Below are 16,812 nucleotides of genomic sequence, written 5' to 3' on the forward strand. Positions count from 1 at the left end.
TTCCAAAAACTTTTTTTGTGCGGCTCACACAAGAACACAAAGTGAGGTGCAGACTGGGACTCTAAAGTGATGTGTGTGATTGGGGGCCTTATTTCTGCTTCTTTCTCTCTTTCTCTCTCTCTCTAGGATCTTTAGTTAGTATACTGTGACTGTCATTTGTTTCTGAAGATCTTATGTTTTTTCTTTTTTAATTGATTTGCAAAAAGTGTACTCTTGCCTCTTGTGTTCTATTAGGTTCTAATTCTAGTTTTCTTATTTAAGGCAACAGATTTTCTTCTTAGAATGTAGCTTAAGTAAATTCTTTTTTTTTTTTTCTTTTTTTTTTGCTATTCTAGTACCAATTGAGGTGCTTTTTCATTTATTTATTGTTTTATACGATGAATAAGAAATACTTTTGCCACACACAACAACTTTTGTTGCCTGCCAGAGGACACCAGAATAGATAACGTGGTTTGGCTATCGACAAGTGCTAAGGGAAATTATTAATAGGGTTGAGAATTTTTGATCAAAATGAATAAGTCTGATTATCAGGAATTAATAGCCAAATAGCTCTTAGTCTCTGTCAGTTATTGTTTTTTGACAGTCTGGAGAACTCAAGCATAATAATAGTAAAAAGAGACAAAGAAGAATGAAATTTAAACACTAATAAATAATAAAATAACAACGCCCTAATGTAGTTCATGGTAGATGTATATGTATAAAAACCAAGGTATGTTGTGAGGAATTGGAAATAAAAATAAATTAGTTCTAAAGCTAACATAAAACAGAAGTTGCTAGGTGTTCAAACAACCAGTTCACAATGCAAAGAAGAAAGGAACATAAACCATCAATGGACAATTGATTCTTAATAGTACTGTAATCAGCCAGTAGCATAAACTGAAACCCTGGTTCATTCTGGGGTTCTAAAATCTTACCTTTATCTCTTTTGTGTCATGTTCTGCAGTCCAATTTAAACAGTTCACTCCATGTTCTCCATGTGTTCTCCAACACATTATAATGGCTAAACTAAGGGTTTATTTTTACAACATTATTTTGCTAAATCATTTAAAATCTAGCAAGGCCAGTTGAGGTGGGCAGGAGTGGAAAAATTATCTGGACATGGAACAGTCAAATCTAGCATGTATAGTTAAATCGTAATACTATAAAACACAAACGTTGTATGGACTAGTTACACAAAATTGTGAAACCTGTTTTGTAATCCAGCTTTTTGGATCTCTCTCTACAGATGTCTCAATCAGCTTCAAGCCGGAGACATCCATCAGATATATTTTCAAGGAGAAGCTGGTGAATGAGTCGAACAGGAGCAGCAGCTCCCCGTCCTCCCACATTATGCCCAACATGAACCTGAGAGCAGAAAACATTTCCCTGAGTTTCAGGACCAGCCAGATTCCTGCTTTGTTACTTTATGTTGTCTCTAACCACAGAGAGTACCTGGCTCTGCTGCTCAACAAGCAAGGTTAGAATTCTTGGAGGTTTCGTATGATTAACAGGTTATGCATATTCTGCTTTAGAACATCACGCTTGCTAGCTGTAAAGTGGTTCAAGTATTTTACCAAGCTGTTGCTAATCTCTACATTTTCCCAATTATTCAGTAGATATGGATCTATAAAATTACACGAAAACCTATATGGTCTGCAAACAGGTATTGATTATAAGTGTTGCAGTCACAGTTAGGAATTTTAATCACAGCACTTTAATTATTCTCCCCAAAAAATTATTACCAATTCTCTACTACACAAATGTTTTTGTGGAGAAAGGTGAGGGCAAAGGTGAGGGCAAAGGGAAAAAAACAGTGAACTATGGAATTATGCAGTAAACAGAAAGTGTGAAAAACTGTAAACATTTTTATATTTTAGATTCTTCAAAATAGCTACCCTTTAACCCGGACTTATACAGGTCTAGGGCCAGGAAAAGGGCAGCTAAAATCTCGGCAGACCCCACACACCCTGCACACAAACTGTTTCAGCTTTTACCTTCAGGTTGTCGCTACAGAGCACTGTCTGCTGAAACCAGCTGCCACAGAGACAGTTCCTTCCCCCAGGCTGATTCTCTGGTGAACACTTGACAGTCACAGTTCCAGAACAACACCATGCATATTCGGACTGATCTCACATTATATTACATTGTAAACTCAATTTTGTATATATGTACATTTAAAAATATATTCTTTATTACTGAGAGCAAAGTGTACCAGAGTCAAATTCCTTGTTTGTCTGCACAAACTTGACAGTAAAGTTGATTCTGATTCTGAAAGGGATATTCGCGTATTCTATAGTTGAAAGTATCCTGCTGTATTATACCAGTCAAAAAGTAACAGTATATGTTTTTTATTGTATACAGTACTGTTTGTCATCAGTTTACACCAGGTATCTTTAAAGAATAGCATATATATTATATTTTGTGGTTTTGGAACAGTTATATACCAGCTAGTGTATTTTTTCGCCACATTTGCGACAAATTATTGACAATTTCAATACTTTAAAACAGATGCATATGTCAATGGGGTACTTTTGGAATTGCAATTTACCTTTTCCCGTTACAAGCATTAAAATAAATGTTGCAGGATTATTATGTGCTTACAACAGCACATATGGTCATTAAACGCTTTCTTCTGACATGCCTCGCAAACAACTGACTGGCATGTAAATTACATATAAATCTTGTTGTGGAGACCTTGTGACTACAATATCACACACTTTCTCCAGTTCTCTAACGGTGAGCTGTGGATATTGTCTTTACCTCCCTTATCATCCTGCCGACTGTGTTTAATATCAGGATAAATATGGCTCCATGGCTTGCCTATTGGGTAAAAGAAATGGGTCTCTGTGTGACATCATATGTAATTTCCAGGGAACTAGAGGGTTTCCATAGGCTGTGACCAACATAAAAATAAAGGCATTAATTAATACAAAATCTTTCGTTATATCTATTTTAGGGCTGATAAATGGGCCACAAGTGGTTTAGTTGAGAAACATTTTTCCTAACATTAGATTTTTCTTCACTGAATAAATATCCTCAAATTAAAGGCCTGAGTTTTCTTAATTCATTACTGATTAAATTTTACATACAAAAATGTTGTAGCAGAACTTAAATTGTTTGCAAAACCAGGCCAAAGGAAGACTCAGACTAACAGAAAAACTGACAAGAAGGTAACTAACAATGAACAGGGGACTCCAATCTGTGATTGAATTACTCTCTTGTTCACTATATTTATTCATTAAATGTCCATACATGGACAGTTGCAGTGCATTCTATCAATTACTCTACAAGTACAAGTAGCCGGTCCATAAACAACAATGAAGTTGTTTGAGATCGTTTAGATTCTAATGATTCTGTACACTCTGTATCACCTTTGTAAAGTATAATAAACAATAAATTTAAATTTCTTGAAGTTTTAATTTTGGGCAAGGTTTAAGAGTTAAACAGATGGACACACATTTGACCTGTGAATATTTTTATCTGCGGAGGTGTTCGGCTGTGGCTGCATAACAAATCCAGATCATAACCCCCTCCATTATGCCTGACACCAGACATGAGTTGTTTTTGCTGATATACTCTTTGGTTTCCGGCAAACATGGAAGTGTATATTATGGCCAAACATTTCTACTACTCTAGTTGTATCTATCCAAAGGGCATTCAAATTCCAAATGAAACAAAGTATTTAACATCCATCAGTCTTAAAAGGGTCACAGAGCAATTTCTACCCATTTAAGGATTCAACACTTCAGCAAACGGATTTGTGTAAGGATGTCTAATGTGTTACAACAATCATGCCTTCTACAAAAAAACTAGACAACTAGAAAACTAGACAAAGACAAAGGAAGAATAACTTATAAAGATTTTAGGTCAAAATTTGTAAGCTTTTGTACTCATAACAATATCCCAATATTGTATGTGCTTATGTCACATGTTAATACACTACTGGCCAAAAACAAAGTCGGATTTAACTAAGCAAATAGGTACGAGCCTCCCATTGAATAATTACTGCATGGGCGATTATGTTTCAGCTGACAATAAGTTATTTAACCCCAACTGGTGCAATGAGTTGCTTCTCATTTCTTAAACAACCATGTTGAAGTTGTCCTGTGGTCATGGAAAAGATGTCAGTCTGTTTCAGGGTCAAATCACTGGCATGCATCAAGCAGAGAAAATATCTAGGGAGATTGCAGAAACTACCAAAATTGGGTCAAGAAATGTCCAACGCATTATTAAAAACTGGAAGGATATTGGGGAACCATCGTCTTCGAGGAAGAAATGTGGCCGGAAAAAAATCAGGGTAAGAAGAGAGGCAGGTGAAGTGATGCACCCATCATGCCTAGTGCCTACTGTACAAGCCTGTGGGGGCAGTGCTATGATTTGGGGTTGCTGCAGTTGGTGAGGTCTGGGTTCAGCAACATTATGTATTCAAAGAATGAGGTCAGCTGACTACCTGAATATACTGAATGACCAGTTTATTCCATCAATGGATTTTTTCTTCCCTGATGGCACAGGCATATTCCAAGATGACAATGCCAGGATTCATCGGGTTAGAATTGTGAAAGAGTGGTTCAGGGAGCATGAGACATCATTCTCACACATGGATTGGCCACCACAGAGTCCAGACCTTAACCTCATTGAGAATCTTTGGGATATGCTGGAGAAGGCTTTGCACAGCAGTCAGACTCTTCCATCATCAATGTAAGATCTTGGTGAAAAATTAATGCAACACTGGGTTGAAACTAGGCCACAGCGAATGCGTGCTGTGATCAAAGCTAAAGGCTGTCCAACGAAATATTAGTGTGACCTTTTTTTGTTTGGTGTTGACTTTTTTTTGGCCATAACAATGTCTTGTTACGTTTTCATTGTGTGAGTGCAGAGCAGCTGGAGGTGAGGTACAGACTGGAAAGTAGCAAAGAAGAAGAAATCCTAAGGAGCAAAGTGAGGAATCTTGCAGACAGACAGCTGCATTCTGTTTCTGTCAGCAGACTGGTAAACTCTGTCACTATACAGGTAACACAACTGTACACATTATCCTCAATAGGTCTGTGTTTTCAGCTCTATCCTTAAAATCATTGGAGGCTGACTTTAGCAACAATCTGACACCAATAATAGGGTTTTTAATATAGGCTGTGTGTGTTTGTGGGGGGGGGGTGTTGTTGGGCGGCTGAAAAACAAATCTTAAAGTGTTTTATTTCCTCTTGATTAGAACTTCACAGAACTCTCAACATGATCCAATACAGACGAGCTGAGGTCATTACAACACCTATCTTCATGCTTTGTGTTGTACTGCAAATTTTAAAATACAGGTCCTTCTCAAAAAATTTGCATATTGTGATAAAGTTCATTATTTTCTATAATGTAATGATGAAAATTTAACATTCATATATTTTAGATTCATTGCACACTAACTGAAATATTTCAGGTCTTTTATTGTCTTAATACAGATGATTTTGGCATACAGCTCATGAAAACCCAAAATTCCTGTCTCACAAAATTTGCATATTTCATCCGACCAATAAAAGAAAAGTGTTTTTAATACAAAAAACGTCAACCTTCAAATAATCATGTACAGTTATGCACTCAATACTTGGTTGGGAATCCTTTTGCAGAAATGACTGCTTCAATGCGGCGTGGCATGGAGGCAATCAGCCTGTGGCACTGCTGAGGTCTTATGGAGGCCCAGGATGCTTCGATAGCGGCCTTTAGCTCATCCAGAGTGTTGGGTCTTGAGTCTCTCAACGTTCTCTTCACAATATCCCACACATTCTCTATGGGGTTCAGGTCAGGAGAGTTGGCAGGCCAATTGAGCACAGTGATACCATGGTCAGTAAACCATTTACCAGTGGTTTTGGCACTGTGAGCAGGTGCCAGGTCGTGCTGAAAAATGAAATCTTCATCTCCATAAAGCTTTTCAGCAGATGGAAGCATGAAGTGCTCCAAAATCTCCTGATAGCTAGCTGCATTGACCCTGCCCTTGATAAAACACAGTTGACCAACACCAGCAGCTGACACGGCACCCCAGACCATCACTGACTGTGGGTACTTGACACTGGACTTCTGGCATTTTGGCATTTCCTTCTCCCCAGTCTTCCTCCAGACTCTGGCACCTTGATTTCCGAATGACATGCAGAATTTGCTTTCATCCGAAAAAAAGTACTTTGGACCACTGAGCAACAGTCCAGTGCTGCTTCTCTGTAGCCCAGGTCAGGCGCTTCTGCTGCTGTTTCTGGTTCAAAAGTGGCTTGACCTGGGGAATGCGGCACCTGTAGCCCATTTCCTGCACACGCCTGTGCACGGTGGCTCTGGATGTTTCTACTCCAGACTCAGTCCACTGCTTCCGCAGGTCCCCCAAGGTCTGGAATCGGCCCTTCTCCACAATCTTCCTCAGGGTGCGGTCACCTCTTATCGTTGTGCAGCGTTTTCTGTCACACTTTTTCCTTCCCACAGACTTCCCACTGAGGTGCCTTGATACAGCACTCTGGGAACAGCCTATTTGTTCAGAAATTTCTTTCTGTGTCTTACCCTCTTGCTTGAGGGTGTCAATAGTGGCCTTCTGGACAGCAGTCAGGTCGGCAGTCTTACCCATGATTGGGGTTTTGAGTGATGAACCAGGCTGGGAGTTTTAAAGGCCTCAGGAATCTTTTGCAGGTGTTTAGAGTTAACTCGTTGATTCAGATGATTAGGTTCATAGCTCGTTTAGAGACCCTTTTAATGATATGCTAATTTTGTGAGATAGGAATTTTGGGTTTTCATGAGCTGTATGCCAAAATCATCCGTATTAAGACAATAAAAGACCTGAAATATTTCAGTTAGTGTGCAATGAATCTAAAATATATGAATGTTAAATTTTCATCATGATATTATAGAAAATAATGAACTTTATCACAATATGCTAATATTTAATGCAAAAATGTCCAGGAATTCACTTCTAGTGTTCCCTTCATAAACTCCACAAGAAATTATATAAATATTGTAATCCGTTTTTTTATTTAACCTTTATTTAACCAGGTAACATCCCGTTGAAATAAAGAAAATATTTGTAATGTAAATATAGCCAATTTGAATAGATGGGAAATTATGGGTGGATTTCAAATTCTCTTTATTAGGGTGCTGAAGAAAGCAGTGTTAGTACAGGGAGCAGCACCAGTGCTGCAAGAGCTCCTGCTGTCATGGAGGTGGTGGAAAGCAGCTGTTTGGAGTTGGTGGGGACCTTCAGGTACAATTTAAGCACAAATCACACCTGCAGGCTATGGTCTTAGAATACGTTGTGCCTCACTCATTACAAATATTTAAAATTAAGTTAATTTCATTTTGCAGAGCAGCCAGCAGTACAGAGAGAGATGTGGAAAGACAAGTACAGCAATAGACATTAAAGCCAAGAGAAGCCATTTGATTATTTTTCCCAGCCTCACTCAAAGAATTTGGATTTGTTTTTCAGTAGGGCCTAAATCACACAAATAAAAGAATTCCAAATCATTTGTTAAATGATTTACTGTCATATTAGTGAGTTTAAATGGTTTATACATAGCATAATATAGGTGAAATGAATTTCAGTTAATGTGATTTGGGTTCATAATATTGCCCACAGCAGAAACATTTTGTAGGTATTCAGTTGATGACTTGTGCAGACGTCATGCATTGAAAGTGTGCACAATTTAACTTAGTCTTGGTGGTTAGTGTCATTGTTTTCGAAATACATCTGACCCACATACAGAAGTACACTCGGAAGAAACCGAATCAGTAAAATGGAGTTTCGTTTTCAGCAAATAATCAGGAACGTGAACGGGTGTATCACCAACTGTAGGGAAAGAGAACTGGTGAAACAAAGAACCAATATAATGCAGAGCTAACAAAAGATAACCAAAGTAATCAGATAAACAGCTTACTAAATAGGTGCAGTCAGATCGCCAGGGGTAGAGGGATTCGGGGTCCAGGTTTACGAAGCAGGGTTTGTTCAGATGATTTCTCTGGTGCTGTTTGAGTGGGCTTGGTGAGACCAGGAGTAAATCCAATGTGCAGATACTTGCGTTGGAGGGTGGACAGGGTACGCTTATGCCTTGGTCCAGAAGACGGAGGAAGCAGGAAGCTGCCAGCTTGATCTGAGTCCAGATGAAAGTCAGGCGTTAGGAAACAAAGTCCTCAAAATGTAGATAATCTTGATTGCCCAGAACTTCTGGGACCAAAGTCTGTGTTCAGCAAGGTAAATCCAAGATTTAGGTTTCAGCCTGTGAAGGAGCATAAACAATTACTTGGATTGAAAAACAAAACATAGATTAGAGGTGGCTGAGCTTGTTACCACTGAAGGCAAAACATTCTGGTGTCGAAGTGCTGGCAGCCTGCTGCTTAAGTACTCATCCATGCAATCAGCAGAATAAGTCACACCTGTCACCCAGCGCCTGAAAACTCCAGCACTAAAAAAAACTGAAGAAATGTTGCAAGCACAATATACAGACAACCCAGAACCCGACAATTAGCTTTAATTTGCTGGTGGTGGCCTGGGATGGCATCAAATTCCTGGCCTGGATTATTGTCCCTGTCCGCCCCTGCCTACAGTAACAGCATTGCTTGTGTTTTTTGAAAAGTTTTGTTGTACTAAAACTTACTATTTTCTTTTAGGTTGACCAGCATAACAGAGAGAATTTCAACCTGACCTCTGGTGTTGAATTCAATGACATAAGGTCACTGATTCTTGGCAGATTTCACAGTAAGTGAGTCAGCAGCACAAACATACAGCAGATGTGAGTTTTTGTATTCTCTAGACCACTTAGATAAACTTTGATCAGAGGCAGGTTTTAGTTTATCAGGTTTATCAAATAAATATTTTTTTATGGTGGTAATGACAGAGTTTCCAGTTGATTTAAACCAGCCCTCTAGCACTAAGATGCTTTTTCTTATAATAATTATGCAGCGAACCTGTTAAAACTTAAAACAACATTAAATGGCTGTACCACTCTTAAGATATTTTGTGTTTTTAGAATTTCCCTTTATACAGTCAACCTCTACAGACGCAGTTTTTTTCATGCAAAGTAGTGATGAACCAGTCCAACAACTAATGATCAAGAGGTTTTCCATAATCAGAGCTGACTAGTGATCTGCAAGTTAAATACTAAACATTCAATTAATTTATTTTTTTTATCACATGTGCATCGCTGCAATTGACAAACACATTAGAAAATGTAATGTGAGCCATAATTTTGTCATAATCTGCCTGTGTTTGGGGTTTTGAGTTTTGCCACGCACTTCAGTTTATTCGGGTTTATTAGATTTATTCTGGTGTTTGGGGTTTTGTTAGTTTCCTGGATTCCTGGTTTTAGTTTGTATTTCCTTATAGATCTGGGTCCTCCCTGTTTGTGTTCCTTCCCAGTCTTATCGTTTGCTTGTTTCAGTCCACTTGGATGTTTTCTGCTGCCTCCCTGCACTCCCTGCTCATCTATGTTAATAAGTCAATCTCCCTAAGGTACTCTCTCCCAACAGCTGATCCTGATCTCTTCTAATTAACCTTCCTTGTTCACTGGTCCATTCTCCTACCCTATCTCAGTACTTATACACTCTGGTTTTCATTGTTCTACCCCGGATCCACTGCTGACATCCCTGTTTGCCTCGTGTTCCTGCCAGTTATCCTGCCCGAGTTCAGTTCAGACATTAATAAAACCTTTCACTTACCATGTGACTTTGTCTCCTGTTTGTGCTTTGGTCCTGCGTCGCCTCCTAACAACACGTCACATTTTCATAGACTTGCTTCACCTGATCTCAGACATGGATTACAGATTTCAGCTATATTAAACTACTGGACTTGTTCAGATCATATAAAATAGATGGTTCTGCCTTATTTCTGCTTGGAGAACCAAAACTTAAAACTAGTAAATACTTCATCCTCTATGTTTCACTACTTTTCTCTGCAGATTCTCCAGATTTGGATCCAGAGCTGGCTCAGCTCGGCTCTCTGGGTTTCACTGGCTGTCTATCTGCTATACTCTTTAACTCCATCAGCCCTCTGAAAGCTGCTCTTCTCCGACCAAGCACCAGCCCTGTTGTTGTCACGGGTCCAGTCATCCAGTCCAGTTGTGGCTCAGCTTCAGCCAATGCAGCAGAAAACACACACCACCAGTCAGGTTAGGGGAAAATATTTTTGTCTTCCATGATTTTACAGCTCATTCTTATTCCAAACACTAGCACTGATGGTCTGTCAGAAGCACAGTTTTCAAAACTTTGGAAATCCTTTCCTATTAAATTTATACAAATCGGGAACAGCCATAAAGAAGCTGTATGTTCTTGAGAAATCTCTTTGTTTATTGTCCCCCCCTAACAATGAAATGGAATTTCTGCCTTTGTATCTTCTGCTTATCTGAGATTTATTCCCATCAGTCACAAGTCTTTGAGCCCTTCTCCAAAACCCCTCAACTTAGTGAAAGTAACGTTCTGGCCCACTTCTCCTGGCCAGGATAAGTTACACAGAGCATCCTGAATGTGGGGCTTGACAAATGACACCAACACATTAGAGTAAACCTTCTCAGGGACATTGAGGTGTGTGGCTACCACCATGTTATTTCACTCTACAAATATTATTCTGGCCATCCATAGGACATTAAAGATGCATTTTAACCACAAAAAACATAACTGCCAGAACCTTCAACATATTTGTGCAGAATTCTTATACTTCAGGGGCCCTTCTCCCATGGAGCCTTCTAACTAACTTTGCAACCTCTGTCATGGTAATGGGTTCACATTCCCCCCATCCCCAGAGTCTCTCTTTTCTGTGGAGGACATAATGACCAGATTTAGGAGATCCTCAAAGTGATTCTTCAGTAATAATCTCCAATTCACCATTCCCCTTTGGCTTTTAAAGAGTTGCTTAATAATGTGAAGCCAAACCAAAAGTCATTCTTCCAAACCTAAGTTGCATATCTTCTGGCCACTCAGTATATGTCTACTGTTTTAGAACCATTCAAAGACAGCCAAGCATTACAAGGATCCTTCTTCAACTTCCCAGCATCCATCACTGCTGGTATCCTCTGGATGCTGCTCAAACATGCTGGACACCAGAGGAATGGTTCCTCTGAAGAACTGCCATCTAAACTTGGTGGAAAGGCTTGAGTACCCCTCTAATCCTGGGGGCTTTGGTTCATTGGGATTCTGTCCCTGGTATAGTTAGGGTAGGTTTAGGTTAGTTCAAACTAAGACTGATTCAATAACCTTAATTAAGGAAGACTACAAAAGTACAAGCATAAAGATAAAAGAGCCAGTCTGAAGGGGAACTTCTGTTTGAGGTTCCAGGTAGTAAAAACACAATTGAGTTCAGTCAAAAGTTTTTTATGGATGTGATCATTCTTTCTAATTATCTCTCTGAGTTATTAAATCTGCCATCAGACGGAATTAATGCCAAAGTTAAGAGAAAATGTATTTAAACCCGACAAAATCTGATGTTAGTTCTTCTGTTTGCCTTGCTTGAAGGAGCAATCTACCTAATGGTACCTCAGATTTTATTTCAATAAAAAAGATTTTAACTTTCCTTTAAAAGTGGGAGATCGACAGATGGATCGGTCATGACCGAAAGAATGAAATCCTGGATACAAACAGCTGAAATTAGCTTCGTCCACAGGGTGGCCTGGCACTCCCTTATAGATAGGGTGAGGAGCTTAGCCATCTGAGAGAAGCACGGAGTTGAGCCGCTGCTCCTCCACATCGAGAGGAGTCAGTTGAGGTGACTTGGACATCTGTATTGGATGCCTCCTGGACGACTCCCCCAGGAGGTGTTCTAGGCACATCCCACCAGGAGAAGGCCCAGGACACGTTGAAGGGACTATGTCTCTCAGGTGGCCAGAGAACTCCTTGGGCTCCCCCCGGAGAAGCTGGAGAAGGTGTCTGGGGAGGGGGAAGTCTGAGCATATCTACTAAGTCTGCTGACCCCCCCGACACTGTCCCGGAAAAAGCGGAAGTTGACGAGTACAAGAACTTTCTTTTAAATTGCTCAGCTTCATCTTATTTTTTCTCATACACATTCACAGACTTCATTTTAATTCCTGCAATCTTTGACATGCGCATGTATCCTTTAATAATGTGTTTCTTTTTGCTCTTTTATCTCCTTTCTATTATCTGTTCTGTTTCTCTGTGCTGCAGACCAATCTGGATCGATAGGAGGAGGTCAGCCTTTAATGAATGCCCTCCAAAATGACTCAGCTCTCATCGGAGGTATTGCACCAGAAAGTAGTTTCAGGGTTGTGCTCTCATTATAAACAATCATGAGACTTAAATATTTCTGATAATGAACTTCATATTTTAATTATATATGCTTGTTATAACCACTCATTGTGAGAAACCCTCTGTAAATTAAAACTCACCATGGTCCCCCAAACTATCTATTAGTGGGGGGTTGCATCTGGGCAACTTCATTGCTCAAGATGCTTGGAGGGGTGTGATTGGGAGGAACGGTCTTCCTAATCTAATTCAGGGCATATTTTTGTTATTGAACATTTTAGCTACGCATGGGATATCCATAACAATCATCATATCTGAGCACAAGGTGGTTTATAAATTGGGAGGTTGCCAGACAGAACTGAGACACTTTAGCAAGTGGTGAGAATGACTTAGAAATGCCTGGAAGAGGATGCCATTTCATTAAACTTTAACTCCTGGAGGGTTTCTCTTGTGTTTCAAAGGTGGTTGGCGACATGGAATCATAATGGGCCTTTTGAGGGCTTCCATTGCAGATGCAGCCACCAGACGCGCTGTGGTCTGAAGGTGGTCTGAAGGTGTTAGTGCTTGTTGTGGTGGTTACTAGAAGACCCAATGGTGGAAAACAATAGTGATTGAAGCTGTAAAGCTGAAGACTGAAACTTTCGGGGTTTGGTTGCCTCTGGGGACTTCTGATGAAGCTGACAAGCATTGTATGACCAGAATGACTATGGCCTTTGAGATTGCAGAAGGAAAAATTTGGATTTGGGAGGAATTTGGAGTCTAGTAAGAGAGAATTTTAGTTGGCCTGGAGGAAGTTCTGGAAAACCATCTGAAGGCAAGGAAAACAGGTCCAGCGCAGACTGTTTTGAGTTTGAGATGGGGGACTGTAGTCCTGGACTGAGCAGTGGAGGGACCATAGTACAGAATTCCTTCAACCATTCTTCATGTCCTCGGGTAAGGGGGCAGAGTCTGAGGACTTTAGGGAAGGCGATTTCAGTAGAATGGCAGGTTCTCTTGTCTTTTACAAGTCATTATCCTGAGTTTGGACTGGAACAGTTCACAGTCAAGTGTGAAGTGAACAGGATGTGAGTCAGCTGCTCCAAGTCAGAGGTTATGGTTCTCAACCAGAAATAGGTGGATTGCACCTTGTGGATTAGGGGGTCTGTCTTTTCCTCAAGCAGAAGAGTTTAAGTATCTTGGTTTCTTGTTCATTTAGGATAGAAGGGTAGAGTAGAAGATGGACATGTGCCTTATCCAAAGATATGCAGGCATTGGTTTGGTGTGTTTTGGTGAAGACAAAGCTGAACCAAAAAGCAAATCTTTCAGGCTCTCATCTACAGGTCCTTCTCAAAAAATTAGCATATTGTGATAAAGTTCATTATTTTCCATAATGTCATGATGAAAATTTAACATTCATATATTTTAGATTCATTGCACACTAACTGAAATATTTCAGGTCTTTTATTGTCTTAATACGGATGATTTTGGCATACAGCTCATGAAAACCCAAAATTCCTATCTCACAAAATTAGCATATCATTAAAAGGGTCTCTAAACGAGCTATGAACCTAATCATCTGAATCAACGAGTTAACTCTAAACACCTGCAAAAGATTCCTGAGGCCTTTAAAACTCCCAGCCTGGTTCATCACTCAAAACCCCGATCATGGGTAAGACTGCCGACCTGACTGCAGTCCAGAAGGCCACTATTGACACCCTCAAGCAAGAGGGTAAGACACAGAAAGAAATTTTTGAACGAATAGGCTGTTCCCAGAGTGCTGTATCAAGGCACCTCAGTGGGAAGTCTGTGGGAAGGAAAACGTGTGGCAGAAAACGCTGCACAACAAGAAGAGGTGACCGCACCCTGAGAAAGATTGTGGAAAAGGGCCGATTCCAGACCTTGGGGGACCTGCGGAAGCAGTGGACTGAGTCTGGAGTAGAAACATCCAGAGCCACCGTGCACAGGTGTGTGCAGGAAATGGGCTACAGGTGCCGCATTCCCCAGACCTGGGCTACAGAGAAGCAGCACTGGACTGTTGCTCAGTGGTCCAAAGTACTTTTTTCGGATGAAAGCAAATTCTGCATGTCATTCGGAAATCAAGGTGCCAGAGTCTGGAGGAAGACTGGGGAGAAGGAAATGCCAAAATGCCAGAAGTCCAGTGTCAAGTACCCACAGTCAGTGATGGTCTGGGGTGCCGTGTCAGCTGCTGGTGTTGGTCCACTGTGTTTTATCAAGGGCAGGGTCAGTGCAGCTAGCTATCAGGAGATTTTGGAGCACTTCATGCTTCCATCTGATGAAAAGCTTTATGGAAATGAAGATTTCATTTTTCAGCACGACCTGGCACCTGCTCACAGTGCCAAAACCACTGGTAAATGGTTTACTGACCATGGTATCACTGTGCTCAATTGGCCTGCCAACTCTCCTGACCTGAACCCCATAGAGAATCTGTGGGATATTGTGAAGAGAACGTTGAGAGACTCAAGACCCAACACTCTGGATGAGCTAAAGGCCGCTACCGAAGCATCCTGGGCCTCCATAAGACCTCAGCAGTGCCACAGGCTGATTGCCTCCATGCCACGCCGCATTGAAGCAGTCATTTCTGCAAAAGGATTCCCGACCAAGTATTGAGTGCATAACTGTACATGATTATTTGAAGGTTGACGTTTTTTGTATTAAAAACACTTTTCTTTTATTGGTCGGATGAAATATGCTAATTTTGCCAAAATCATCCGTATTAAGACAATAAAGGACCTGAAATATTTAAGTTAGTGTGCAATGAATCTAAAATATATGAATATTAAATTTTCATCATTACATTATAGAAAATAATGAACTTTATCACAATATGCTAATTTTTTGAGAAGGACCTGTATGGTCATGGGATACTGATCATGTCCCAAGGATCCTAGATACAAGGTGCTGAAATATGCTTCCTTCGGGATGTGTGCTCAACATTAGTGATAGGGTGAGGAGGGCTGTCATTCAGTTGGGGATAGAAGTAGAACTGCTGCTTATTTGCACTGAAAGGAGTCAGATGAGGTGGTTTGGACATCTGATCAGAATCCTCCTTGGTGGGAGGTTTTCTGGGCACATCCCAGTGAAAGTAAACCCATTCTTATTCCTTATGGCCTGAGAACACCTTGGGATCCTGCAGAATTAGTTGGAGAGTGTTGCCGGGAAAAGGAACAGTTCAATCTTCCAACTTCAATAAGAAGTTAGCTCTTTCCAAGTTTGAATTTAATATTTAATAGAAATAAGCTTGCATTACAATGCAGTTAGTGTTTTTTTTGTTTTGTTTCATAATTAAGGATCAACAGATCATCTAGGAATTACAGTCTTTAGGCTCTCTGAGGGCCCCCCAGTGGTCAAATATTTATTAGCCAACAGTAAGTGGTGCTATCAGTTTCCCTTTTTCTTTCAAGCATCAAACATTCTGAGGTGAGTGAAGTGTCTGCATAGTGCAATGTTAGAATAAGTAATGTTGTTATAGTGAGACAGTGGTATTAATCTGTCAACCTGTATTTCCTCCTTAAAGAAGAACACTGGCTTTGAATGCTATAACCTTGGCCTTTTTCTTTCCATTTAAGGTCTGATAGCTGTGGTGATATTGGGGATTGTATCTGCATTAGCCATACTGGCCCGATTCCTGTACAGAAGAAAGAGAACATGCCAAAACCAGGAGCTGAAAAAAACAGAAGATAACAATGGATTGCAATTTGCCAGCCAGACCAGCTCGCAGTATGGTCCGACTGAAAACCAGAAGGAATATTTTATTTAGACGCAAGCTCCCAGCTGGCAGTGTTGGACCTGAGGAAGAAACAGACAGAGACATTTGGTTATTTCTCAGTGTTTTGTGTAACAACCAGATATGAGATGGTGATTTATATACAGCTTGTGATGTTGAACAATCAAAAAAGCAAAAGTGTGGGTCACAACAGTCAAAGAGCTGTGAATGGATAATGATGTAAATTTTAAAGAGTTTACTGTATACCAAACAGTTGTTTATATGTCTCATTGAAATGATAAAACATTTTTGTTGAACTTGGAGTGTTTTGTATTATAAATGTTTACCTTTGGAGCCAGTAAGCCTTGTCATTATAATTTAAAAAAACGTATTTAGTTTCTTTTGTGGGTTTACCCTGTGAATGTTTGTGAGAAATGTATGTGCTTGCAGTGATCAGGTGTTTTTCCTCGAACGTTTTTGTGTTTAAGGCAATGCCGGTGTAAATTAATGTTCTTATGAAACACCTCACTTTTGCCGTCTCAATAACTGACATCAATACTCATTTAAATAACTAAGGGGTATTTTATTCTGGGCAGGCAGAATCGAGGACCGTGTATAAAAATGATCCAAACACCTTATTCAACTTTACTACCCTTTTTTATTTGGATCACTGTTGTTCTTCCCCCTTTGATTTTCCACAAATGCTTTACCATTACAGAGATTTGCACCTGAGGGTGTGTTCCCATATATCTGAATTATTATTTGGTGTTTATTTTTATACCATGGTATTGGAAGTCATACAGGCCATTATGTCAAGAAGATATCCTTGTAATCTGATTAGTAGATTGGATTTGTCAAATGCTTCCAACCTAATAATTGTAGCAAAGAGAATCATAGACAAAATAGTATACTGTCTCAAGCACAGAACCTTGTGG

The 16,812-nt window shown here is 40.0% G+C and overlaps 1 protein-coding gene and 1 long non-coding RNA gene across 2 annotated transcripts in view; one reads left to right on the forward strand and one right to left on the reverse strand.

Moving 5' to 3' along the window:
- LOC124859659 (contactin-associated protein-like 4) overlaps positions 1 to 16,266 on the forward strand; it is a 107,044-nt gene extending 90,778 nt beyond the window's left edge. The window contains exons 19-24 of the mRNA XM_047352563.1: positions 1,226 to 1,456; positions 4,856 to 4,989; positions 8,596 to 8,683; positions 9,882 to 10,091; positions 12,097 to 12,168; positions 15,741 to 16,266. Of these exons, the coding sequence (XP_047208519.1) occupies positions 1,226 to 1,456; positions 4,856 to 4,989; positions 8,596 to 8,683; positions 9,882 to 10,091; positions 12,097 to 12,168; positions 15,741 to 15,931 (926 nt within the window). The 3' untranslated portion in view covers positions 15,932 to 16,266. The remainder of the gene's footprint in view (positions 1 to 1,225; positions 1,457 to 4,855; positions 4,990 to 8,595; positions 8,684 to 9,881; positions 10,092 to 12,096; positions 12,169 to 15,740) is intronic.
- On the reverse strand, positions 6,928 to 8,600 carry LOC124859660. Its single transcript, XR_007036165.1, has 2 exons — positions 7,866 to 8,600; positions 6,928 to 7,777 (listed from the first exon to the last, which is right to left on the reverse strand). It is a non-coding gene; the product is annotated as an uncharacterized LOC124859660 (long non-coding RNA).
- Positions 16,267 to 16,812: the final 546 nt, after the last annotated feature.

Source organism: Girardinichthys multiradiatus, chromosome 22 (assembly GCF_021462225.1).
Source record: "Girardinichthys multiradiatus isolate DD_20200921_A chromosome 22, DD_fGirMul_XY1, whole genome shotgun sequence".
NCBI lineage: Eukaryota > Metazoa > Chordata > Actinopteri > Cyprinodontiformes > Goodeidae > Girardinichthys > Girardinichthys multiradiatus.